Source organism: Vulpes lagopus, chromosome 8, assembly GCF_018345385.1.
Source record: "Vulpes lagopus strain Blue_001 chromosome 8, ASM1834538v1, whole genome shotgun sequence".
In the NCBI taxonomy this organism is placed as follows: domain Eukaryota; kingdom Metazoa; phylum Chordata; class Mammalia; order Carnivora; family Canidae; genus Vulpes; species Vulpes lagopus.
In genome coordinates this window covers 6,738,131-6,762,644 of record NC_054831.1, presented here as the reverse complement: position 1 = coordinate 6,762,644, position 24,514 = coordinate 6,738,131, and the positions used below count along the sequence as shown (strand labels likewise).

General features: G+C 51.7%; 1 protein-coding gene across 1 annotated transcript in view; it reads left to right on the top strand.

Annotated features, from left to right (window-relative positions):
- The window catches only part of INPP5D (inositol polyphosphate-5-phosphatase D), a 119,307-nt gene that overhangs the window by 33,109 nt on the left and 61,684 nt on the right, over positions 1-24,514 (top strand). The window contains exons 3-5 of the mRNA XM_041766928.1: positions 16,630-16,780; positions 19,236-19,407; positions 22,420-22,560. Of these exons, the coding sequence (XP_041622862.1) occupies positions 16,630-16,780; positions 19,236-19,407; positions 22,420-22,560 (464 nt within the window). The remainder of the gene's footprint in view (positions 1-16,629; positions 16,781-19,235; positions 19,408-22,419; positions 22,561-24,514) is intronic.

The following is a 24,514-nucleotide window of genomic DNA, read 5'->3' as shown; positions in this document are numbered from 1 at the left end:
ATGGTTGAGTTCCCACCCAGAGTGCTCTTCCTCCTCTGGAGGAGGCTTGGATTCTGTACAAAAAGGTATGGCTGGATTCCCCCTTTCTGTCTGGGGCTTTGGACCCATAATGCAGGGGTGCTTCTATCGGTTCCTCAGAGCAGAAGGAATCTGCAAACGGTGACTTTCGGTTCCCCTGCAGAGCGTGATGTTTACCCTGAGCTGTCTACCTAAACTGTCTTTATTAGAGACGCCAGTGGCTTGTTAGGGGTTGGCCAGATTAACAATCACGTCTGCTTTACCTAGAGCCCCTTTAATCCCCAAAGCCTTATTTATAAGTTTTACCCATTCCTTTTTGATCACATCTGGGGAAGATATTTTTTTCTATCTTATTTTTCTACTTAATGCTCCATTCTTCTGACCTTCATTCAGTTTACTCAGCTGACACAAAGGAGTTGATAATATATCTGCATATTCAACACATGGCGGGTGCACCATGATGATAAGAGCTCTATGGGCAGAGCTGTGCCCTGGACTTGTATTAACTCATTTCAACGCCTAGCTGAGGAGATCTTAGAATCTTCATCTATGGACAAGGAAATTGGCCTAGATTGAAAAGTTAAATGCCATATCCCAGGTCATACAACTATTTGGTGGAGGAGCTGAGGTTTGAATTGGGGGCTGACATGCTGTTTTAAGAAATTAGTTGCAAGCATTTAAAAAAAAAAAAAAACTGAGGCTTCATCTAAGAGTCTGGATTTTTAATCTTCCCTTGAATGTTTTGAAGTTATGGCAACTTTAGGGCTATGTTACCCCATGGGGATATAATTGGATGTAAGTGAAGCGGATCCTTTCAAAGGGACATTCTTCCAATATGCCACAGTCCCCACCTCTCCCTCGGGTCTCCCATCCTGCCTGCTTCACTCACATTAGGCTTCAAGATTTTGTGCTTTTACTTAGAGGCCACGTTGCTTTCTAACTGTTACTTCCCCTTGCCACTTCTTCCTCTCTGTTTGACCAAGAGAAAAACTGAGACACAGAAGACTGGGGGTAATTAATTCAGGTCAAATCAGAGAGGCCACACTACACAGCTAAGAGCCCACCTTTCGAGGTCAGGCTACATGATCAAAACCACAGTGCATTCTCACTATAAAGTAACAAGTACCAAACTGTTTTCGTCCCTAGTAGCCCTTTATGCACTTGCATACCCTTCCTTTTAATAGGCAACCACTTGAGTGGGTGTCTTTCTATTTGGATATGTTCTTACAAAATGCATATTGTTGCTCATGTGCAATTTTAATTTGCTGAAATGATATCATAGCTCTCAATCTATTTTCTACTTTCTTCACCAAAGGATCTTTTTAAGATCCTTCCGTGTTGCTTCTTCCTCTTCAAGTCTTTGCTTCTGGGTGCTGCATGACACCCCGTCTGCACTTCAACTGCACGTCACCTGTCCACTCCCCCAGATCTCTACCACCTTGAAGTTTGAAGGCCATCCGAAGAGGTGGCCAGATGTGAGCCTTAGGGCATATGCCCAGGGGTGAAAACGCTGAGTTACAGATGCCACACAAGTCTACTCTGTCTAAATTGTGTCTGATGCTTCTCCACAAGGGCTCCACGGTCTACTTAGATCCTTTATATAACACAGATGTTGAAGGAGGATTGGAGGGAGAGAGGGCTTTTATTTATTTATTTTTTATTTTTTTAAAGATTTTATTTATTTATTCATAGAGAGAGAGGCAGAGACAAAGGAGAAAGGGCTTTTAGATATACACTATTCATTAGTGAGTAAGGTCTTTTGTTTGTTTTTGTTGTTGTTTTAGATTTTATTTATTTATTCATGAGAGACACACAGAGAGACAGAGGCAGAGGCAGAGGGAAAAGCAGGCTCCATGTGGGGATCCCAATGAGGGACTCGATCCCAGAACCCCAGAGTCACACCCTGAGCCAAAGGCAGGCACCCTACTGCTGTGCCACCCAGGCATTCCTAATTAAGGTCTTTTCAATGGAGTCCAACACAGACTTGCCTCCTGCCAAAGGTCGCAGAACACACAGGCAGAAAAAGTGGAGGACAGCCCCCTCTCAGAGTCCGAGAGTACAGAACCAGGGTAAGGGACCCGACACCTGGTTCAAGTCCCGTGCTGTGCCACTTATGGGGCAAGTCTTTGGCGCTTTTGAGTCTTGTTCTTTTCCTCTGTAAAATGGGAAGACCAACAGAAACTCAAGGAAGGTTGTTTGGGCACTAGAGACTATGTCCTTCTTTCCTTCCTTCCTTCTCAGCACTGAGGTATACATGATGTGTTTTGTCACCTAAAGTCTGCTCAGTCTCATTAGGACATTTAGTCTAGCTGGCACAGGGACTCACAGGACCAGAGGCCCAGCTACCCGAGTGGGTTTTGGACTAGCCTGAGCAGAAGGTGAGGCAGGTTGTGACCAAGAGTGTGCTGAGCCCGGAGGAGAAGAGGGACAGAGCAGAGAGGGTGGTAGTGGTCCTCATGGGCAGCCCTGGGTGGGGGTGGGCGGAGAGGAAGCTAAGAGCTTCAAGTCTGATCAACTCCTCCATAAAGTGAGGAGTGTATGTGCCAGATTCTTTGCTGTTGGTGAAGGGCATGGGTAGAGAGCCTGAGGGAGAGTCCTTGGATCAGCTGTTGAGGGGAGGCTCAAGATGAACAAAGACCAGTTTGGGGGGAGTTGAACATCCTAGGTCTAGATCTTCCAGAAGCTGACCCTGAGCTTAATACCAGCAGTTCACTCAAGAAAAGCTCCCAGGAGAAGCCTGTAAGGGGACAGGAGATGCAGGCCTGGGAAGGGTGAAGCCAAGCAAGGGTGCAGCACAGGTCAACTCTCAGACCCAGCCTGATCCTAAGAGGAGCTCTGGAGCGTGAATTACACCTCAGGGTTTGTCCCACATGGAAGCAAAGAGCTGGGCTTTTGCACACACACACACTCCAGGCACATGTTGGCACCTTTGGTGGGCACAGGGAACCTAGAGCTCCACAGTCTCTCCTGAATCTCTGTATGAGTGAGGCGGCTCCAGTGCCCGAGGAGAGTCAGGTGAGATTGCAAGCAAAGCACAGAGCCCCCAGAAGAGCGGGGATGGGAGCATAGAGTGGTGAAGGGATCCTAGGAGAACTGGGCAGGACACCAGCAGTATCCCACGTAAGGACCTAGCTGTGATTTGAAACTATAATTTATATGAATGCTGGTACTTTGTGCAAGCAGCTCCTCCTGCATGCCGTGATGCTTCCCTCTCCTTGCCTGATCAACTGCTGTCCATCCTTGGCACCTCAGCTGAAATGTTGCTTCTTTGACAAAGAATTCCTGGCCCGCCGAAGTCTCTTTGTAAGACCCTCCCAGGGCACTGTCTTCCCCTTACTACCTCTGTACCTTGGAATTATCTACTTAATTGTTTACTGTATCTCACTTCTTTGCTAGACTGTGGCCAGACCCTGGATGGGGTGCATGGGAAGAGACCAGTAAATTTGTGTGGGCTGCCTGCTGGCTCGATGAGCTTCCTGGCTTCCTGGTCTGCTCCAGCCCTGCTCAGATGCAGGAGCTGGGCCTGGACAGTGGCTTGCCTGGGCAGGGCCTGCAGCAGTGCATGGCAGGGGTGGGGTGGGGTGGTCCCATGGAGGTAGGAGCTCTGGGGGCCATGGAGGGGTGCAGGCTTGTTGGAAAGATGGTGGGACCCAGAGGGACCTGAAGGCCTCACACAGAGGACAAGCTGGGAGGCCAGAGAAGAGACATAGTGGGAACGAGGGCACAAACTGAAGGCATTTGTTCCCTGTAGCAGATCCTCATGTTAAAACAAGTTGTGTTTTCTCAGCTTCCTCATGGATAAGTGGAGATAATTCTTGTCATGAAATTGCAGTAAGAGGAAGGATCTCAGAAAAAGCTCATACTTCCCTTCAAACTTGTATCTGTCAGTGTTTGCTGCATAACAAGCTCAAAAATCTCAGTGATTCACAACAACAAACATTTCATTTCCTATAGGTCGGCTAGTTGGCTGATGTAGGCTGGGTTCTTCCGGACTCAGCTAGGCTGGGCTGGACTCCACATTTCTGGTCAGGGCCGGGTCTGCTCCTCATGCCTATATTCTTGGCCCACGTTGAAGGGCCACAGGCTCCCTGGAGCATCTCTTCTCATGGCAGATGGCAGGGGTCCAGGAGGGGCAAGCAGACCCCTACATTGTCCATTAAGCCCTGAGCTTAGAACTGGCACATTTGCCACATTGCATTAGTCGAAGCAAGTCATGTGGCCAAACCCAACATCATTGGGCAAAGAAGTAAACTCTTCACACTCTAGTGCAAGATGTTGTAAGGTGCCATGATGAGGGGCGTGGCTGTGGAACTCCATAGCAGCGAAGGGCCACTCAGCCACAGCCCTCCTTCCCCGTAGTCTGAAGTCTGGGCTGCTCTTGGTGTGAGGTGTTGGAGAAAGCGTGCAACCTTTCCCATAGTACCTGCCAATCTCACTGGGATGCTGGGTGCGATGCATAGTTTCTAGCTGTCATCTGTGACCATTGACAAAGGACCCATCCTGCCCCAGGGTCTTCACTGTGGGCGTGCGGTCGCCAGATGGGGACTCCACCATCCAAACACCCAAACTGCATGCTGGCAGATAGAGCACTGTCTCGGCCTGACCCCCGGCTCCGACTGTGGTGGCACCAATAGAGACCTCAGACTGGAGATGCCTCCAGAGCTGTCATTTCAGTACCAGCCAGAGGTGTCAATGTCTCCCTCCTCTAGCCGGCAGCTCCTTTGATGTGAGAGGTTCAAAGCCCTCTCTAAGCTGTTCAAGTCTGTGAGGAGAGCGCGGGGCACCCTCCCACTGCACAGATACCAGAGAGCGAAAGGTAGCGATTTGGGACCTCGTGATCTCAAATCCCAGTGGGGCTCCCAGCTCACAAGTGATAAAGCCAAACAAGCTGTGGAATGCCCCCCAGGGGTTGACCTGGCATCTGAGGTTTCCCCGGCAGGAGAGTGCGGGAGGCACGGCTGCTGGTTCTGGGGTCGAGGCTGCGGGGCAGCCTGGGAGGAGTTGCCACGGGAGCAGGAACTGGGAGCTGGACAGGTGGAGGTTTCCAAGCCTAGGGAAGGGGCATGGGTTGAGAAATGGAGACGTTGCCTCTGAGCATCGGAGAGGGATGTGGATTTAGAAGTTAAGTGCAGACTGGCAGTGAGCAGAACCCATGCCAAGTCGTTCTGGGAAGTCTGCCCAAAATAAGGCAAGAGAAAAAGCCAAAGAACCCAGCTTCTGGAAGCGGGGACTGGTTAGAACAAGGTAGATGGGAGATCCCAGCCTGCTGGCTGGGAGTAAGATAGAGCACCGCCCCTCCCCCCCAACCGGGTCCAGGCCCACCTGACCCGCTGGGCAGCCTGGTGCTCACCAGGGAGCGGGGGGTGAGCGTGGCGGAGCGTGCTGTGAGCGGGGGGCACTGATGGCCTGCTGGCTACAGCTGGTGGGTGGGGCTGGGACGGGCTTGGCAGGCCCCACTTTTCTTCCTTTGAGCCTCATGCCTCCTCCCATAGCTGCCACATCATCCCCTTCTGCACATGTGAGACTCTGAACGAGCCTCGTGTCGGCTTTCATGGCTTCCGTGCCCTCAAACATGTGATTTGGGGGACCCTGCCATGGGGCAGGCCAGTGGAGACAGGATGGTGCCCACAGATAACACATGCCAGCCTCCCCACGCCCCCGTCACCGCCCACCGCAGCTCGGAGGGCAGGCCCGCTGCCACCCAGGATACGAGCTTCTCCCGCAAGCCGGTTTCACACCACCCAGCCCACCCACTGAGCCGCTGGAGGCTGAAGTCTGCCGGAGAATCTCTAACCACCTGGTTCCACCCCGAGTTGGCAGCTCCCCGCGTCTGGTATCCTCCCTCCTGTCTAGCTAGAAAGTCCGTGGGTCCCCACCCACCGCCTCCCATCCTCTCTTATCTGGAAGGCTTGGGTGCTGCTCTTCTGACAGTGTCGCTGACCACCCATGCAAGTTGCTTAACCACTCCGAGACTCCGTTTTCTCAACTGTAAAATGGGGCACTGGCACCCACCTGTGACATTACATACACCATAAATTAGATCACATACCCAACATACCTGGCCCAGCTCAATTTCTTCCATTTGGGGAGTGGAGCCAGAGAGGTTCCAGGCGACCCCCCCTCAGAGGGACCCTGCCCCTGTCCTGGCTCAGGACGCACAGCGGGGAGCTGTGTTCTTTCCACCTCAAACCTATCTTCTGTCCCTGGAAGTTCTGGGGGGACTGTTCACTGTTGGAAAACAAGGAAAGGTGGAGCAGACCGGCTCTCCCAGGACCTGGAGAGCCCATGGTCCCCGTCTGCTCCCTCCCCACCCTCCCAGCACCATTCACAGCTCATGGCTCTCGAGCCCCTAGAACCCGCAACACCAGGCTGTTTACAGCACATGGCAGCTCCAGCTTCCTGCAGCCTGATTGCCAGAAAGCGGCCCCTCCAAAAGCTCCCACAAATAGTCTGGGACATCTTGGAAGACCCCTCAGTGTGCCTCTGCCAGCACTGAGCCTTGTCCCTTTCTCCTTTGTCACCTCCCACCTGTGAGGGGCTGTGTCAGGGGAGACCCTTGAAGAAGCTTTGTGCTGCCCTCTGAGCACCCCAAGGTCACCAGGGTCCCTGCCCCTGCCTCCGTCCACTTGTGCCATGTCACCCTCTGGTTGTCTTGCTATTCTCGGTACGTCAGGATCATCACAGTCATCTGAGCATCAAAGATGTTTCCAAGATGTAGTTTTTGTGCAGAAACCGACAGAAGCCTAGAGACCAGGAATGTTTTTATACCCATTTTTTAAATATCTGGCTCGCTCAGACAAGTTGCCTCGTAAGCCCGTCTCCTCTGTGTGTGTGTGTGTGTGTGTGTGTGTGTGTGTGTGTGCTGGTGTGTACGTGTGCATGTTAAGTAGATGGGTTAGGCTGCATAAACTCATTTTTTTAAAAGGATTTTATTTATTTATTCATGAGAGACGAGAGAGAGGCAGCAACACAGGCAGAGGGAGAAACAGGCTCCCTGTGGGGAGGCTGATGCAGGACTCATCCCAGGACTCCAGGATCACTCCCTGGGCTGAAGGCAGGTGCTCAAGCACTAAGCCACCCAGACGCCCGCATAAACTCATTTTTAAAACTTTTTCAGGATCCCTGGGTGGCGCAGCGGTTTGGCGCCTGCCTTTGGCCCAGGGCGCGATCCTGGAGACCCGGGATCGAATCCCACGTCGGGCTCCCAGTGCATGGAGCCTGCTTCTCCCTCTGCCTGTGTCTCTGCCTCTCTCTCTCTCTCTCTCTCTCTCTCTGTGACTATCATAAATAAATTAAAAAAAAAAATTAAAACTTTTTCATTGCTGTGTAGAGCTCAAAAAAGTGTTTACATGTAGCCACCATGCAGATTAAGGTAAATTAATCTTAAACTGTAAAGTTACCATCTTGCCCTTTAAAATTACTATTTTGTGGGATCCCTGGGTGGCGCAGTGGTTTGGCGCTTGCCTTTGGCCCAGGGCGCGATCCTGGAGACCCGGGATCGAATCCCACATCAGGCTCCCGGTGCATGGAGCCTGCTTCTCCCTCTGCCTATGTCTCTGCCTCTCTCTCTCTCTCTCTGTGACTATCATAAATAAATTTTAAAAAAAATTAAAACTTTTTCATTGCTGTGTAGAGCTCAAAAAAGTGTTTACATGTAGCCACCATGCAGATTAAGGTAAATTAATCTTAAACTGTAAAGTTACCATCTTGCCCTTTAAAATTACTATTTTGTGGGGAGACATTTTGAGACACGTGGACACCCCCCTCCTCCTGTTCCTCCCCCCTCGTCCTCCCCCTCCTCCTCCACCCAGCTGGTGTCCACACCTGAAGCCTCTGTCCGTGCTCACCTGGATCCGTCATCGCCCTGGCGGTTGGCAGTGACAATTGCTGTCATTCCTTGGACGGGTTTTCTTTGGCGTTCTCCCGTGAGGAAGAGCATTCTCTTCTCATTTGTTTTCATCAGAGTAGACTCATCAGTTGCTCGTTTATTCCGTGAATTATAATTATTGTTGTCATCCCCTTTGATGCTCAAATGGTGCTCACATAAAGCGCATCATCTTCTGGACATTTCCTTACTTTCTGGGGCAACAGATGATCCAGGCCTACCGGCTGCCTTTCCCAACGGGCCCTAGAACCAGCCTCCTCTCCCAGAAACCTGGATTTTTCAGCGCTCAGTGGTATTAAGCAACTGAGACCTGAGCTCTACCTGTGCTTTGGCAACCGGGGCATCTGTGGCTGCTCCCAGGCCGTGCCTGCAGACAGCTAGGACACCGTGGGCACATGCATGCACACGCACACGTGCATCAGGATTCACCTGCATACAGGTGAACGTACCTTGAGTTCACCCTAATATCCCCCTCCAATATGACACTACAGAAAGTTCACTGTAGCCTGACTGCTCTCACCGTGAGAAGCCCGGCTCCCGTTTTTCCTAATTTCTCAGCATTTGCATGTTTCCCTGTATGTAGCCAAGTCTCCCCCTCTGCTGCCCCTCGGCCCCACCCAGGCCTCCTCCGAAGGTCCTGGCCGCTTCCTTGCCCCACCTGCGTCCCCTGCCTGCTGATCACCTCCTTGGCCCCAGCCCCCAAAGCCCTGGCCCCTTCAGAGGAAGAGCAGGGAAAGGAAGCGAACCGGTAAATATGTTTTAAAGAGAAAAGGAGAAGGGGAAGGAAGGACTGATTGGTTTTGAGGAGACACATCCTGGGGTCCCTCCCAGGCCATATAGCTGAAGAGGGACTTCTAGATCTCAAGCGGGTCTCCAAAGCTCTTCCCAAACCTGCCTGTCCCCTGCTGTTCCCTTCATTAACTGAGTTACTAAACCCAGAGATTTGGAGTGTCCTTCCTGGCCTTTTGTCCTTGCCCCCCCCCCCACCCCTGTACTGTTCCAGTTGTGGCTCTGGCCCCATCCTGGCCCCTCTCCCTCCACTGCACCTCCCCAGCTCAAGCACCAGGAGCACCAGGGTGAGGGTGCCAGCACCCTGCCCCCAACTTCTATCCTGCCCTGCAGAAGAGCCAAAGTGATATTTGCAAAAAATGTAAATCTGATCAAGTCTCCCCCCCCACTGTCACACACACACACACACACACACACACACACACACACACACACACGCTTTTAAATGCCTTTAGTGGCTCCAAGTCACTCTTAGAACAAAATCCAAACTCTACAAGCCCTCAAAGGCCCAAGAGACCCATGATCTGGCCTCTCCTCTTGTCCTTTCTTCACCCAAGTTGGAGTCTGCAATTCTTAGGAAGAGGTTTTGGAGGGAGAAGGTGGTAAAGGATTGCGAACAACGCCGAGGGCAGAAGGGAAGCCAAGAAAAGCTGGCAGGGGCTGGCAGGGAGAGGGGAGGGCTGATGCAGGGAGGGAAGGAAGTGGGTCCCAGCAGACAGGAGGGGGGGCATCCAGCCCCTGCTGAGCTGGTGTCTGAGTGGAGGGAGCAGTGCTGGACCTCAGGAGCTTCAGAGCCTCTGGGGGCAGGAGGGGAGGTTCCAGAACACAGAGCCTGGGCCTGGACATCTCCCCTCACGCTGCTCCATCAACACCATGCCTCGGTGCCTGTGTGGGAGCCCCAGGCCTGGGGGCTCCGAGGCCTGAGCTGAATCCAGCTCTGCCCCCACCACCACCTCTGAGGCCGCGGAGGCCTCTCCGCCCTCCACGGGAAGATGGAAAAAGTGACAGCAGCCACCCCGCGGCCCTCCCGGCCATTTCTTCACAGCAGCCAAATGCTATCGTCACCCGCTCACCCCGCTGAAGACCTTCGGGTGATTTTCTCATTGAACTTACACGAAATGCTTTGCCCTAGTGGGTTAGGAGCACCATTTGCGTTTGTTTTGTTTCCACTTCTTAATACTTTTTCACCATTCCTAAAATTTCCACAATGATTGTATCCGCTTGTTCATTTAAAACAAGGGTGGGGGACACCTGGGTGGCTCAGCGGTTGAGCGTCTGCCTTCGGCTCAGGGAGTGATTCCGGGATCCGGGATCGAGACCCACATCGGGCTCCTTGCATGGAGCCTGCTTCTCCCTCTGCCTGTGTCTCTCTCTCATTGTCTCTCATGAATAAATAAATCTTTTAAAAATAATAAAAAATAAATAAAACAAGGGTGGGCAGAAGCTTGGGGGCGGCGGGGGGGTGTGCCTTGCAGCAGGGCTTCCTGGCACCCCGCCCCCAGCTCCCACTCGGGCTCCCCCTCTGCTCCCCGGGTCGGCTTCCTCCTGGGTGCTAGACCTCTTTCAGTTCCCCATTTAGAGATCCCAGACGGGGCCGACGGTAGAGTTACCCCCTGGGAAAGTTGAGCCTGTCCAGCGCTCTGGCCTCCCTGGCCTGCTCGCCCTTCCTCTGGACGGTGTCTGAGAGTCACAGCTATTTCTGGAAACACCGCGTTTCTCAACGTGCATCACCCTGAGCCCCCAGTACACTGGACATCCAGAGGCCCCTTTGTCGTAAAGACTGTGGTGGTGGTACCTTCCAGAACCCTGGGGCTGGGGCTGGCCCTCCCCCCTTGCCCTGACCCCCCCCCCCAGGAGTCCTGTGCCTGGGTAAGCTCGGGGGCCAGCCATCCGGAGAAGGGGCCTTCCCTGCAGGGCCCGGCTGCATAATCTATAATTCCGTTCCCCCAACCCTTCTAACGTGAGGCCTGTCGTGGGCACTGTGCACGTCTCCGGGAGCGGTGGCGGGGCCGGTCACGACCCTTGAAGGGGCCCCAGGGACGGTGGAGGCTGAGCCACGCAGCGTCCCTTTCCTTCTGGGACTTAGAAACCTGCGCGAGGCCGGCACTGCTGGGAGAGGCGGGCAGGGCTTTGTGGAAATGGTAGGGCTGGAAAGCGCCTGGAACTTTCCATAGACCTGGAGATTTTAATGGAGATCTTGAAAGAGAGCGGTTTTTTGCTTCACCACCTGACCTACCCCTATCATGTATTTTTTTTCTTCTGCACGACTTTTGGATGGCACAAACCCCAAAAGGCGTGTGCTCTGTGCCCACCCGTGAGTGACAGGCTGACTGCACAGAGGGGACGCTGCTCTTTTCCAAAATCACGCTGTCTGTGGGGTGCTCCGGCTGTCTGCTAAGGGAGAAGGACCCCCTCCGTCAGGGTAGGCGAGGGGCCGCAGAGCAGAAATGCCGCCTTCCGCAGGCCCTGCCCTGGGGGGTGTCTCTGATCCCAGGGGGCTCACGTTCGCGGCGCCAGCCTAATGTGGGGCTGCAGGGTTTCTCTGTTTCAAAATGACTTGATAAATCTCTTCAGGAAGGCAGTGGCTGAGGAATGAGGAACGAAGTCTGGAGGCCCCAACCGTCAAGGATGGAGGGCAGCCCCCCCTTCCCCGGAAGCACGGCCTCAGGGCGCAGAGCACACAGGCCTGCTCCCTCTGCTCCTGTGGGTCCCTCGTTGCCACCGCCCCGATGCCCTGAGGGTCTCCCGTTAGGGTCCACCTTCCCTCACCCCCTGCCCTCGTCTCCAGCCGGGATTGGCAGATGCGAGGCACAGCGGGGATGAGAGTGGGGAGGAGGTGAGGGTGCGGGACCTCCCGCCCTGGCCACAGGAGGTCACAGCTCCTGCCAGACAGTGCTCCTGGGTTCTTGTGCCTGCTCCTCCCCCATGGGTGCTCCCAGGGTGGTGACTGGTCTCCCGTTGCCGGTGTCCCTTCACCCTGTCCACTCAATTCTCCCCAAATCCCCTGGTTGAATGTGATATCTGGTTCCTGCCAGGACCTGGCTGTACAATCTTCTCGTCAACATTTTGCATTTGAACATTGTTGAAAAGGCACCACTTTTGAGGGCTGTGGGTCCGGGGTGGTAGGAGGGGTCCCCCTACTGCCAATGCCCCGCCACACCGTTTCTTTGCGTCTTCCGTCCCAGACCTACATAGGGTCCTCTCTGACCATCTCTCCTGGCTCCAAATGTGTGACTCACATCCTGACCCCACAACAGTGAGTCCATCCAGCCATTAATTGCTGAGCACCTCCAGTTGTCAGGCCCTGCAGCAGCCCCATTTGGGGATATTGCAATAGCAGAGCTGGCCCCTGACCATAGGGTCTGTAGTAATGTGGATGTGGACTTGACCAGGCCCCTACCCCCAAGGGACCTCAGTGTTCCTGCTGGCCCATGGTCAATGCCCTGTTCACTTGACTCCCTACTCCTGGCATTGACTTGGCCCAGTTTGTCGGGTCACCGCCAAGTCTGACTGCCCTTTGAGCAGCCTTACCCCCTTGTTGGCCACCTCACCTTGCCTTCTTGGCCACCCTACCTTAACCGAGAGACTCTCTAGGTCCAGCTTAGGAATGAGAACACCACAACTGGGCTATTCCTTTCTGTGCTGGCCAGGTGGGACCTCCTGCCACCTGTCTGAACATCCCTCGCCCCCTCCTCTGACCCCAAACCTGGGCCAGCTCAAGAGCTTATATAATCCTGGGCACTCCAACCTTTTTCTCTTCCTGTTTCTGTTCTAGAATGTACTTTAAATGTAATTTTTTATTTTTTTAAACATAATTTTTTAAAGGAATCTCTGTGAACCCCTTCAAATCTCAGTGCCAAGAGCAGCAAATGCTTATGAGAACAGCTCCTCCAAAGAGACCCTAAGTTTGGGTCTCTAATTGGCACCCTGCCTCTCCCATTTCCTCTGTGTCTGTATGTCTGTGCTGCCTATTGAGACAGGCTGTTCCTGTTGACCCACGTATGTACAGTGAGTCTTTGCTCCGAGTGGGATCTGCCAATGTAGACCTGCCTTCTGGAGAGCACCCCATGCTTTTCCACGGTCCTTCCCTCTCCTGAGCTATTGGGGAGGTGCAGGCAGGCACCCCCCCCAAACAGTGCCTTTCAGTAGCTAGCCATTCGTTGGCTTGCCCGCCTGTCCCCCAAGACAGGCTACACCACCATCCTTGAGGTTTGGACACAGGAAGGTCCAGGAAGGGACCCTGGACCACCTAGGCCGCCAGCAGCCTTCGTTTGCCAGGCCCTCACTCCCTGGCCTCCATGAACAGTCCAAGCACAAGCCGAGTCCAGCAGGTTTGCCTTGCCAATAGCACCCAGCACCTGCTGCTGGCTCCCAGGCCCTCCCTCCCACCTCCTACCTCAATGAATCTGTAGGGATTAGATTAATATTCAAGTGTCCCGTTCCTCTGCATGCTTAAGACACTGCATATTTCATCAGTCCGAAGATGCTTATTTTTTCACACTTAATATCTCTGAAATAAAATGTGTCTACACCTAATGGCATATCACAGTTTATGCTTTAACTTTTCAGGACTGCATATTGGTAACATGTGTCTTAGCATCTTAAATCCCCACATCCAGTAAGCCCTCTCCAACACACATTCCCGGCTGAGAACCCCCTTCCAGATTCACACATGAGCTGGTTCACTTTGACTTTCTTTGATGGTTTCATATCCTTTTCCCATATGCCTAATGGCTTGTCATCCTTAGGCGTAAATTCTTTGACAAGCTGACACTTCTATCACGGCTGCTTTAACAGAGTTGAGTTCATCGATCTTGCGTCACATCAAATTATTTTTGTTGTTCTGCTCACTTTTGGTTTTGAACCTATTCTGGTTACTTTTTAGAAGGCCTAGCTGCTGTTGCTCAGATATTTCTGGTTCAATAATGCTTGGAAGGGATTGCTTAACCTGGGGCTTTGTGACAACAGGGAATTTATTGGAAAGAATTAAAAAAAAACCTGTACATTTATTAAATAGCTTAAACCACACAAACACAAATACATAGCCTCATGTACAGATTTATAAGTGTGCAGTGCACAGGTGTACGCAGACATGCTGGGAGAGATGAGAGGCCCAGTGGAGAGCCCAGAGTCAAGGTAAAAGTCAGGTGGATTCTTGTTGAGGGCAAATGCATCCTCACTAAACAGCTGGGGGCTAACCTCCAGGAACAGGGGCTCAGGGGCAGGTCTGAGTCCTGGTCTGCTCCCAGTTGTCCAGGTCTGTCCCAGTCTGGGTCCTCCTGCCTCATTTGCTGTCCCAATCTCACTTACCCGTAGCCCTGAAGACCCCTGGACCAAGGCACCACCCCAGCCTCCTCCATTGGTCCTAACCATGCTGGAGCAATAGGTGCCTGACTTGAAGGTGGGCAAGTCAGGATGGTCCAGCCACCCTAAGCTGGACCCAATGAATTCACCAACCTGGTAGACTTTCCAAACCCCATACTCCTTGCCTGTTGGGCTTCTCTCCCACAAATGATCAGTTCCAGTGCCTTCAGCAAGAAGGCAGCTGGCAGCCCCCAGGGGAGCAGTTGGACCTCTGATTTCCAGCTCCGACGATGGCACCTTCTCAACTCATTGTAAAATTACATGACTCCCAGGGTGCCCAGCTGGCTCAGTTGGTGGAGCATGCGGCTCTTGATCTTGAGGTTGTGAGTTCCAGCCCCGTGATGGAGGTAGAGATCACTTTTAAAAACGAAGAAAATAAAAAATAAAATTACAGGGACGCCTGGGTGGTTCAGTGGTTGAACATCTGCCTTTGGCTCAGGCCCTGATCACGGGGTCCGGGGATCGAGTCTCGCATAGGGCTCCCTGCATGGAGCCTGCTTCTCCCTCTGTCTATATCTCTGCCTCTCTCTGTGTGTCTCTCATGAATAAATAAAATCTTTAAAAATGAATAAATAAATAAAATAACAAGACCACCATTGACGAGATGGTTGTTATGATAATGCAGGTGAATCACAGGCACTCAGTGTGAGGACCAGGATTGCTGCACTCTGAGGCCAGGGAAGCCCCCTCCAAAAGGGGGGAGTCGTTTTGTATCATCCCTGTACCCACCAACAGCCTGGTCCCTTTCTCCTGTCTAGCTGCTCCTCGCCGGAGCCCAGCTACATCTTCCTCCTCCACCCAGGGCTGCACCCCCACTCAGCCTCTTCTTGGCTGGATCCAGAGCACCCTGCCTCCCACTGTCCATCTTTGCCTTCTGTGCCAGAGGGAGGGAGGAGTCCAAGATGCCTCTGGGTTTCTGCCTAGGCCAGTGAGGATATGATCGTGCCATTCCTTGAGACAGGGAACATGAGGAGACGCAGGCAAGGAACTAGACAGGGAAGATGGACAGGACTTTGAGGCATGTTGGGTTCGAAGCTGTAGGGTACAGAATTAATGAGGTCAGTCTCCTCCTTGCAGTTCTCCCATCCAGCCCTAGGGCTTGGTACCTCCTAGGTGTGGGCAGGGCCTGCGTGGGTGGGGCCTCCATGGGCAGGCCTGACTGCCAGGGCCCACCTAGAATTTCTTGCTGGAGCCAATGCACAGGGTAAAGGAGACCTGGTCCCAGGGCAGTTGAACAGCCCTGCACGATTACCTGCAGGCTCCTCTGTCATCAGCAACAGAGATACATATCAGGGAAAAATATTGTGCTGCCTCGCCATTTTCTCAGTTTTGATGAAACAGAAGTTTAAGAAATGGAAAAAAAAAAAGCAAAACAATTGCTGGAATAGATTTCCTTGTGTTTAAAAATAAATTATCTTGGGGAGTGAGGAGAAATAAACACACAGAGATTTTAGAAAAACTGATTCTTTTATATTAAAAAAGGTTTTTGGGGTTTGGGACTACAGGTATATTTTTAAAAATTCTTTATTTTTAAATTTTGCCATGATGAAAACGTGTAACTTGTAAAACAAAATGCTTTTTAAAATAAAAGTTTAGGGGCACCTGGGGCTCTGTCAATTAAGCATCTTAAGACTTTGGCTCAGGTCATGATCTCAGGGTTCTGGGATGGAGCCCCACATCAACCTCTCTGCTCATTGGGGAGTCTGCTTCTCCCTCTCCCCTTGCCCCTCCCCTTGCTTGTGTGCTCGCACTCTGTCTCTGTCAAATAAATAAATAAAATCTTTAAAAAAAATAAGCAAATAAACAAATTAAATTAAATTAAAATTAAAAATGGGTCGCATGGGTGGTTCGGTTGGTTTAGCATCTGATTCTTGGTTTCAGCTTAGGTCATAATCAAGCCCTGAGTCTGGCTCTGTGCTCAGCAGGGAGTCTCCCTCACCCTCTCTTCCTGCCCCTCCCCTTGCTTGTGTGCTCACGTTCACGCTCTCTCTCTCTCTCTCTCTCTCTCTCAAATAAATAAAATCTTTAAAAAATAAATAAGCAAATAAATAAATAAAATAAAATAAAAGTTAAAATGGGGCACCTGGGTGCTCATTTGGTTAAGCATCTGACTCTTGGTTTCAGCTCGGGTCTTGATCTCAGGGTCTTGGGATTAAGCCCCAGGTTGGGCTCCACACTCCTCAAGGAGTTTGCTTGAGATTCTCTCTCCCTCTGTGCCACCCCCCACCTTTTTTATGCATGCTTTCTCTCTCTCCCTCTGCCCCTCCACCCACTCCCATACTCTTTCTCTCTAAAATAAATAAATCTTTAAAAAATAAATAAAAATAAAAGTAAAAAAGAAAAAGAATTGTTGAAACTGTCCTATTTGTATATTTTGCAGACTGGCCCTTGGGGGCTGCTGGCTATAGAATGTGAGGGTGTGGGTGTGGTGGACAGACACTGTGTAGGAGCCCAGGGCTTTCTGGATCAAGGTCGCTCCCTCAGCCTTGTTGGTCTCCACTGCAGATGGCCCTTGTAGTTAGGTGGTGTCCTAGCCAGTTCAAATGCACTTCTGTTTGGGATTTTGTCCTCAGGCATCCGAAGGTGTCCCCATGAGGTTCTTCACCAAGCTGGACCAGCTCATCGAGTTTTACAAGAAAGAAAACATGGGTCTGGTGACCCACCTGCAATATCCAGTGCCCCTGGAGGAGGAGGATGCAGGTGATGAGCCAGAGGAGGAGACAGGTAGGAAGGGATGGAAGGGAAGGGGGGGGAGGGGGATGTGTAATGGGGAAGTCCAGGGGTATTTCTTTCACCACAAGTGCTTGTAGATTAGGTGGGTCTGATTATCAGAGGGAGAGAGGGTGACATGGTAACCAAGGACGAGTTAGGAAAGCAGGCTCCAGGGTCAGACAGACCTAAGTCAGACTTCCTGCCTGCCAGCTTCTTAGCTGTGTGACCTTGAGTAAATTGCTTCCCCTCTCTGAATCACAGACTTCTCTTAAACAGTAAAAATAATATCTACCGTCAGGGTGTCATCACATGAATCAGTGAATGTGGGGCCTAGAGCCTAGCACACCATAAGCACTCAATAAACGGAGCTGCCGACCTCATCAAAACAATTAGCTGCATTTCGCTATAAAGAGAATGAAGGAGGGGCAGCCCGGGTGGCTCAGTGGTTTAGCCCCACCTTTGGCCCAGGGCGTGATCCTGGAGACCCAAGATCAAGTCCCATGTCGGTCGGGTTCCCTGCATGGAGCCTGCTTCTCCCTCTGCCTGTGTCTCTGCCTCTCTCTGTGTCTCTCATGAATAAATAAATAAAGTCTTAAAAAAAAAGAGAGAGAGAGAATGAAGGAGGAAATACTTGTATCTAACTGGAAAGAGAGAGGTGTTTCTTTATATCATCTTTAAAAGGCAAAGAAAGTTATAGCCCCTGGGAAGTATGTGAGAGGCAGGCCTCCCCCTAAAACAGCGGAGGGCCACAGAGCAATCAAACAGGAGTCCCGCAGAGAGGACACCGGGGCTTGGAAGCACACCTGGATGACGCACTCTTTTCCCCTGAGAAGTTCACTTCCTAACAGAAAACATGAGATATGTCATTGAGCCCATCACCCGATCCAGGCTCCCCCTAAATCCCAAGGCCTGGAAACAATCAGGTCCCTCCCAGGTCACCCCCAGAGCCGCCAAGGTCCCTGCAGGCTGCTGCCAGCCAGGTGCTGGGCACCCTTCACCCCACGCCCGCGGGCTGCCTTGGGGACCCCTCGCCCACCTTCCTCCCACCTCCCTGGGGACCGGCTCTGAGTGGCTGCACAGCTCATTGGCTGCCTGGGCAGAGGATGGACTCCGAGGCCAGGGTTCTCTGTGGAGGAGGTGGGGGCCAGGCAGAGGGTTTCCAAAGGACCGCAGCTCCGAGGACCGAGGCATCCCCTTCTCACCTCCCTCGACTAAGTACAAGGTGCCCGCATCAGAAATAGCCGGAGCTGCCGCATGCCCGTGTGAGTCCGGGTCACTCCCCTGCTCTGCGCCATGGCCGCATGTCCCCAGCTGCCCCCAGGTGCCCAAGCCTCGGCCTCGATGCCAAGGACCCGTCCTGCAGAGATGCCCGTCACACACTGGGGTCCTCAGCTCCATCAGGCCCGCGGGCCTGGCCACTGCCTTTCTGGGTGGCCATCTGGAGGAGGACCCCGACACCTTCTGTCACGGCTGGGAAGAGAAACCGAGTCTTGTGACTGCTGGGTTCGCTTCCCCAAAGGAGGCACAGTGGCTGGCTTGAACCCGAGCAGTGTGACAGTCGCCCCACGCCCCCTGGATCCAGGGGGCCCGATCTGGCTCAGGTCTTCTCAAGGTGCTGCCGGGCACCACAGGGCTCAAAACACACTTGTACCATGGAAAGAACCTCAGGCCAGGGGAGGATGTGAAGAGCTTGTCCTCTAAAGAAAGCATCCCCGGGCAGCCCTTGGCGGGGGGCCCTGGCATAGCCATTTGGTGCGGGAAGAGGCTCGGGTAGGAGGCTCAGCCCCCTTGCCCATTGGTGGTGTGCGCAGGATGGAAGTTCCCCCGAAGGCCAATAGGCAGGTGCCCCTTCTCCCAGGCCGAAGTCAAGTTGTTTTACTTTTCAGTTCCCTGCATGAAGTGGGCCCTTTGCTTCCTTATATCCCTCCTAGGGTCTGGCAGGAAGAGAAGAAGAGCAGAGGCTGGAGGGAAAGCAGAGGAAAGGCAGGCCGAGGTGGGAGACAGAGGAAGAGTGTGGTTGGGCCCACCTGCTCCCACCCTGGCTCCCCTGCCCCGGGAACTGGGCCTCTGCCCCCTCCAGGGCCCCTGCCTCAGCCCCGCAAGTTGGCCATCCTTCTGGGGCTGCTGGCTCCACCTGTCCAAGGCCAACAGCCTGCCCAGCCGGGCCATTTGACCCCAGCTGGAAGGTGTTTGCTGAGCACCTCCGTGGGACAAACCAAACCCCAGGACCAGAGACCACGAGGACCAGATTCCTGCCATTGGCAGGCTCCCCATCTAGTCAGGGAGCGAAGACGGGAGGGACAGTGCACGCACAGATGGGGTCTATACCTGGGCACAGTGGCCGGGATGCGGGATGCGCCTCGCGTGTCTGGAGGGCCCACTACACAAGAGAGCCCTCTGTAGGTGGGTGACTCTGGGAGAAGCTAGTGCTCGGACCAGATGGTGTTACTGCTCTTCTCTTGTGTAGAAGGTGTCCTGTCTCCCCCTGAGCTGCCACCGAGAAACATCCCTTTATCTGCCGGGCTGTGCGAGGCCAAGGAGGTCCCTCTTTTGAGCGAGAATCTGAGAGCCACCGAGGTCAGCAGGCCGAGCTTTTCCGAAACATTGTTTCAGCGACTGCAGAGCATGGACACTAGTGGGTGAGTTCCCGGCTGGCAGGCCTCTCAGAGGGCCAGGCTTGGGTGCCACTACACCCAGGCAGCTCACCCTGTGCTCACTCCCGAGAGTGCCACTTCCACTCTAGGACAGCTTGCTGTGGAGCACCCCACCCTCCCCACCTCCCAGCGGCAGGTGTGAGGGAGCCCAGGTCACCCCTCTGCTGCCTGGGCACCCCACTCTCCCCACCTCCCAGCAGCAGGTGGGAGGGAGCCCAGGTCACCCCTCTGCTGCCTGGGCACCCCCTCCCCACCTCCCAGCAGCAGGTGGAAGGGAGCCCAGGCACCCCGGCTGCCTGGCTCTTGCTGTTCCATGGCCATGGAGTCCTGCAGCTTCCTTGTCACGTACTCCTGTTTCTCTCCTCGAGGGCCCAACACTTCCCTCCCTGGCTGGATGCTGCAGGTGGGAGGATCACCCGGGAGGGCTGTCAGTTGTCCTGCCAAACCACAGGCCCTGACTGCGAGACTGGCCAGGGGGGTGGCCGCAACCGGAAGGAAGCGCCGTGAGCAGAACTGCATCCCAGTGCCCAGCCGGGCCTAAGTAGGCACCCCCAGATGTGTGTTGAATGAATTGCAAAGTTAGTACACAGTGAATTCCATGCATTAAACATGTAAAAAGAATTTTTTGTTTCTTTGTGAGAAAAAGGGCCCCCGACAAAGAAAATGCTAATGGCAGGGCTCAAGCCATCTCTCCAGCTTTAAGGATCAGTTTGAGGGCTTCCTTCCTACCATCCTACTTGGCAAAATACAAAGGAAATCCCTGAAGGTGCACACAAGCCCCCTGGTTGCTAAGATACCTGGTGTTTTTTTAGTTCCACTTTGAATCTCCTTTGATTCTGCTCTAGGCCCACCAGGTTATATTCTCTGCACACTCCTTGCATTACTTGTGTTATTTATCAAATAGCTAAGTATCCAGTGTTTTGAATACAGGGTATGTTATCAGGATTACCCCATACACATGTGTAAATAACAAATATACTTGCTCAGCTATTCTGCGTAGAGTTTGCTGTTCAGTTTCCTTGAGTTTCTACCTCTCTCCAGGGTTAGATGCTAGATGGAGAGAGCTCCTTGGGGGAAATAAGTAAGGATGCCCAATGGTGCCACCATCTGCCCCCTGCCCCCAACTCCCTGGCATCTCCTCGTCAGCCCCTCCTCTCTAGGGACAGGTGTTCTCTTGGGCCTCCAGTGGCCCAGTGGGGCAGGGACGAGGCGTGCAGCCAAGGCTCTGTGCAGCCTCCTGAGAGGGGCAGGGCGGGGGGCGGCTGGGGGCTCGTGGGCTCTCTCTGGTTTTGCTTTTCAGCTAACACATGGCAGTGGAGCCCTCCTAAACCCTCTGCTTGGAGCTGGGGATGAGTGAGTAGAGCATGGTGACGGGACAGTGCTCGTCCTCAGGGCTCTTCTGGGTCACGACAAACCGAGATTCGGCCTTGTGTTTGAAAGTCAGTCTATTTTGCGCACAACGTAGCTTTTCCCACGGAGGACTGCCTTTAGATTTTTCTTAATTATAAGACAACCTGCACAGTCTTTTGTGCAAGTTGATTAGATCTAATCAGTTAGGCTGTCGTTAGGAGTTACTACGAGACGTTGGAGTGAAATCAGGCTTCTCTGATGAGGCGTGTTCACATCTTTATGTTCACACTCTCCTACAAGGAACATCTTAACAAAGACCACTTCCTATGACGAGCGCTCGTGGTCTCAGAGTTATGAGTCAATAGTCATTAGAACCGTTAAAATATGTATATTAATACCATGGGATGGTTTTATCTTTTTTAGAAACAGACTTGGGCAGAAACTGGATTTTTATGACCTCAAGACCCAGAATGAGCGTAGATTAACCTTCAGTGTTAGGATGACAGGCATGTGAGTAGTTTTCAATCTCAGTAAGTCAAAATGGCCAATGGCCCTTCTAGCCTCAAGAGCAAGAGCTTTTCATTCTTTCAAAGATCTTGCAGGAAAAAAACCTGTGCCCTCTCGTGCCAACTTGATCGTATGTCAAGGTTGGAACAAAGCTTTTTAAAGCTTGTAACAATTTTTTCACCCAGGTAAATCCAATAACCTTTCCTCTCAGTTTGCTCCTTTGTAAAATAGGAATAATTGTAACAAGTACCTCCTCACGTTGATTAGAGGACTAAAGGGGAAATGGGTATTGAGTGCTTGGCACAGCGAGTGCAGTGTTATGCCCAGGAAATATTGGCTGTGATTCTGATTTTAATCGTGATAGGAACTAAAGACTCACAGCTTACCCAGAAAAAAAACAAAAACAGAAACAAAAATGGTGCTGGGCAAGAGAATGTAGAGGGACTCTCAGACCTCCAAGACAGCTCTGGTGCCACGCAGCCTGGGCTCTGCCCCTGCAGGGCCACTGGGCACAGTGCGCTTGCCGGGCCTGCGTGTGCCTCACCCACCCGGTTACTGAAGGGAATGAGCCAGACCCGGGAGGGTGGGAGGGAGAGAGCAGGGCACCTGGGCCTCTGCCTTATTCCCAGCCCATCACTCACCACACAGACTTCCCCGTGGAGCCCAGGACAGCTCAGAACGTCCTCAGCACAGAGCTCCAGGTAGCCTTTGGCTGTGAACTTGGAGTTGATATGTGAGCTAGGGCCGTTTGCCATCTCTCCCCTATGCATCCCTCGGCCCTCAAATGCCATCTTTAGAAGCAGATGAGATAGGGAAATAAATCTGCTGTACGTTTTCCAAGTTGTTTTGTCTTCTTTATAAAGGATAAGCATTTCCAGCCAGTATCCCTTCCAAATATGGGCTTGGGAAATACCTTTATGGGTGGGTTAAGAGGCATTCCCCGCTCCCCAGATCCTTCAGTCTTGCTCAGACCTACTTCTCTGCCTCTTCAGTAAGACCAAGGGAACCATCCAGGAGCGTGCACATGTTCTCCTGAAGGACAGTGTCCAGCCACTCCAAGAATCAAGATTTCTTCTTTTACCATTGGCGTTTGTGGCCAAAGGAACAGAAGAAGCATGTTTCTCTTTCTATTATTTTCAGGCTTCCAGAAGAGCATCTTAAAGCCATCCAAGATTATTTAAGCACTCAGCTCGCCCTGGATTCTGACTTTGTGAAGACGGGCTCCTGCAGCCTCCCTCATCTGAAGAAACTGACTATGGTCCTCTGCAAGGATCTCTATGGGTAATGGCTGTGTGGGGAAGGCACATCCCTCCTCCCCCCCCAACCAGGGGCCAAGGCGGGGGCAGGGGACAGTCCTCTGAGAGAATCAGCTCATTAGAGTGACCCCTGCCCTCCGTCTGGCTGTCCAGATACCTCTGCTGTACTCAGAATAATTGGGCAGTTGGCAGGGTTTAGAAATCCTTGTGGTTGTTTCAAGGTTTTGTTTTCATGGTATTTTGAAATGTGGCTTTTTAAAAAAAAAAAAAACTAAAGTTAATTTGAGGCCAGTTGCTGTGGGAAGGGGTGAGTGGGAGGGACACTGCTGGCCCTTTCACACTTGCTCAGGATCCAGCAGTAAGACTTTTGCTGTTAATCTTCCTTCTTGCTGCAGCCGGCACAATGCACAGGCACAGAAGGGCTCCAAGAGGAAATAAATTAAAGTCAGCCTGTTTTCTGCATGGGTGCTGATGGCCGAGGGTGGGCCAGTGATGGCAGTTTGTTAAAAGCGGGCCAGTTCACCGAAACTTTCGTTTTCCGATATTTTTCCGATACTGAATTCATTGAATGACCAATTGGTAAAAATTCCTATTTCTTTTAGATTTTTGGAATTTTGCGTTTTTAACTTAATTAGTGCTAAAATGAATTTCAAGTTTAATTACATTTTAATTGATAGAAGTGCAAACTTAAGGCTGCAGTGTGATCTGAACAAATGACTTCTTTAAAATGCTTGAAAAAATAGAAAGCACCATTCAGAAGCGTCTGAGAGAAATCATAAGGAGCCAAAACAATCCCATCAGAGATGAAAGGTCAACATTTTGGTTGGAAAAACAGCATTTTATGCGGGTGAGGCTTTCTTGGACTATACCGTGTCGTATTTTATTATAAACATACAGCAGCTTCAGAGCTCTCTTGTCTGTTTTCCTGGTGCTGTATCCATCTTGGCTTAGTTAATATGCAAAAAAGAATCTTTCCTCATCAGTAATAAAATTGAACTTTCCTCTTAAAGGCTCTTAAGAGCACAATCAGTACATTTGGTAAATTTAACAAGTACTTTCCTTGACAAATGGAGCACGCATCAAATTGGCCAGTCAGGTCTCATTTCAGTGAATTGGCTTTCAACTAATGTAGTTTCAGCCAATTGGACCTAGAGCCATCATTTTTATACATTTCCTTGGAGAGCTATTTTTCCATTTGATGCTGTTGTTATAAATCATTCATCACTAGGGAAAACACACACACACACACACACACACACACACACACACGGCACTTTCTTTTTAAGAGACACAGTTGCATGATGACTGGTAATAAGCTATTTCTGTTCCAGTGGAGGTCCTGTTGTTTGCCGCTTCCTTGTCCAGGAGGAAACACCCTTCTCAGTTTCTCCCCTGGCCTCCCCCAGGCACTGGGTACTTTTTCAGCCCTGGCGCTGCCTGCACTTTCCTAGATCTGGGTCACCTCATTTTATGGACACATCTGCTTCCCTAGCATGCCTACTTCTCTGTGCTCCAAAGCTTCCTTTGGCTTGCAGCTCTTCCGCATCTTTATTTATTGAACTGCTAGTAGAATTAGGGACACTGTAATGTCCCCTATACACCTGTCTTCACCCTCATAGGCAAAAGCATAGCCGGGCTTGGAGACTTGGTTAATTGGAGGCTGGAATTTTAGAAGATCTTACATAGTGCAGTTATGTTTCCCAATCCTTAACTATGAACTTGCAGTTTTCAAACCGTTCTGTTTGGAACAGGTGTTCAGTTCATTCATTTGTTCGGTGTGCCATTCATTTCCTTGACAAATATGTATGGAGGGCCTCCTCTGTACTCTGTTCTGGGTATAGGCGGGGTATAGGATACAGAATGCATAAGATTTCTGCTCTTTTAGACCTTGTTGGAGCTGATGTCTTAGTGAAGAGCACAATAATAGATTGTCTGTAAATAAAGATAATTTTAATAAGCATTATGACAAAATAAAACAG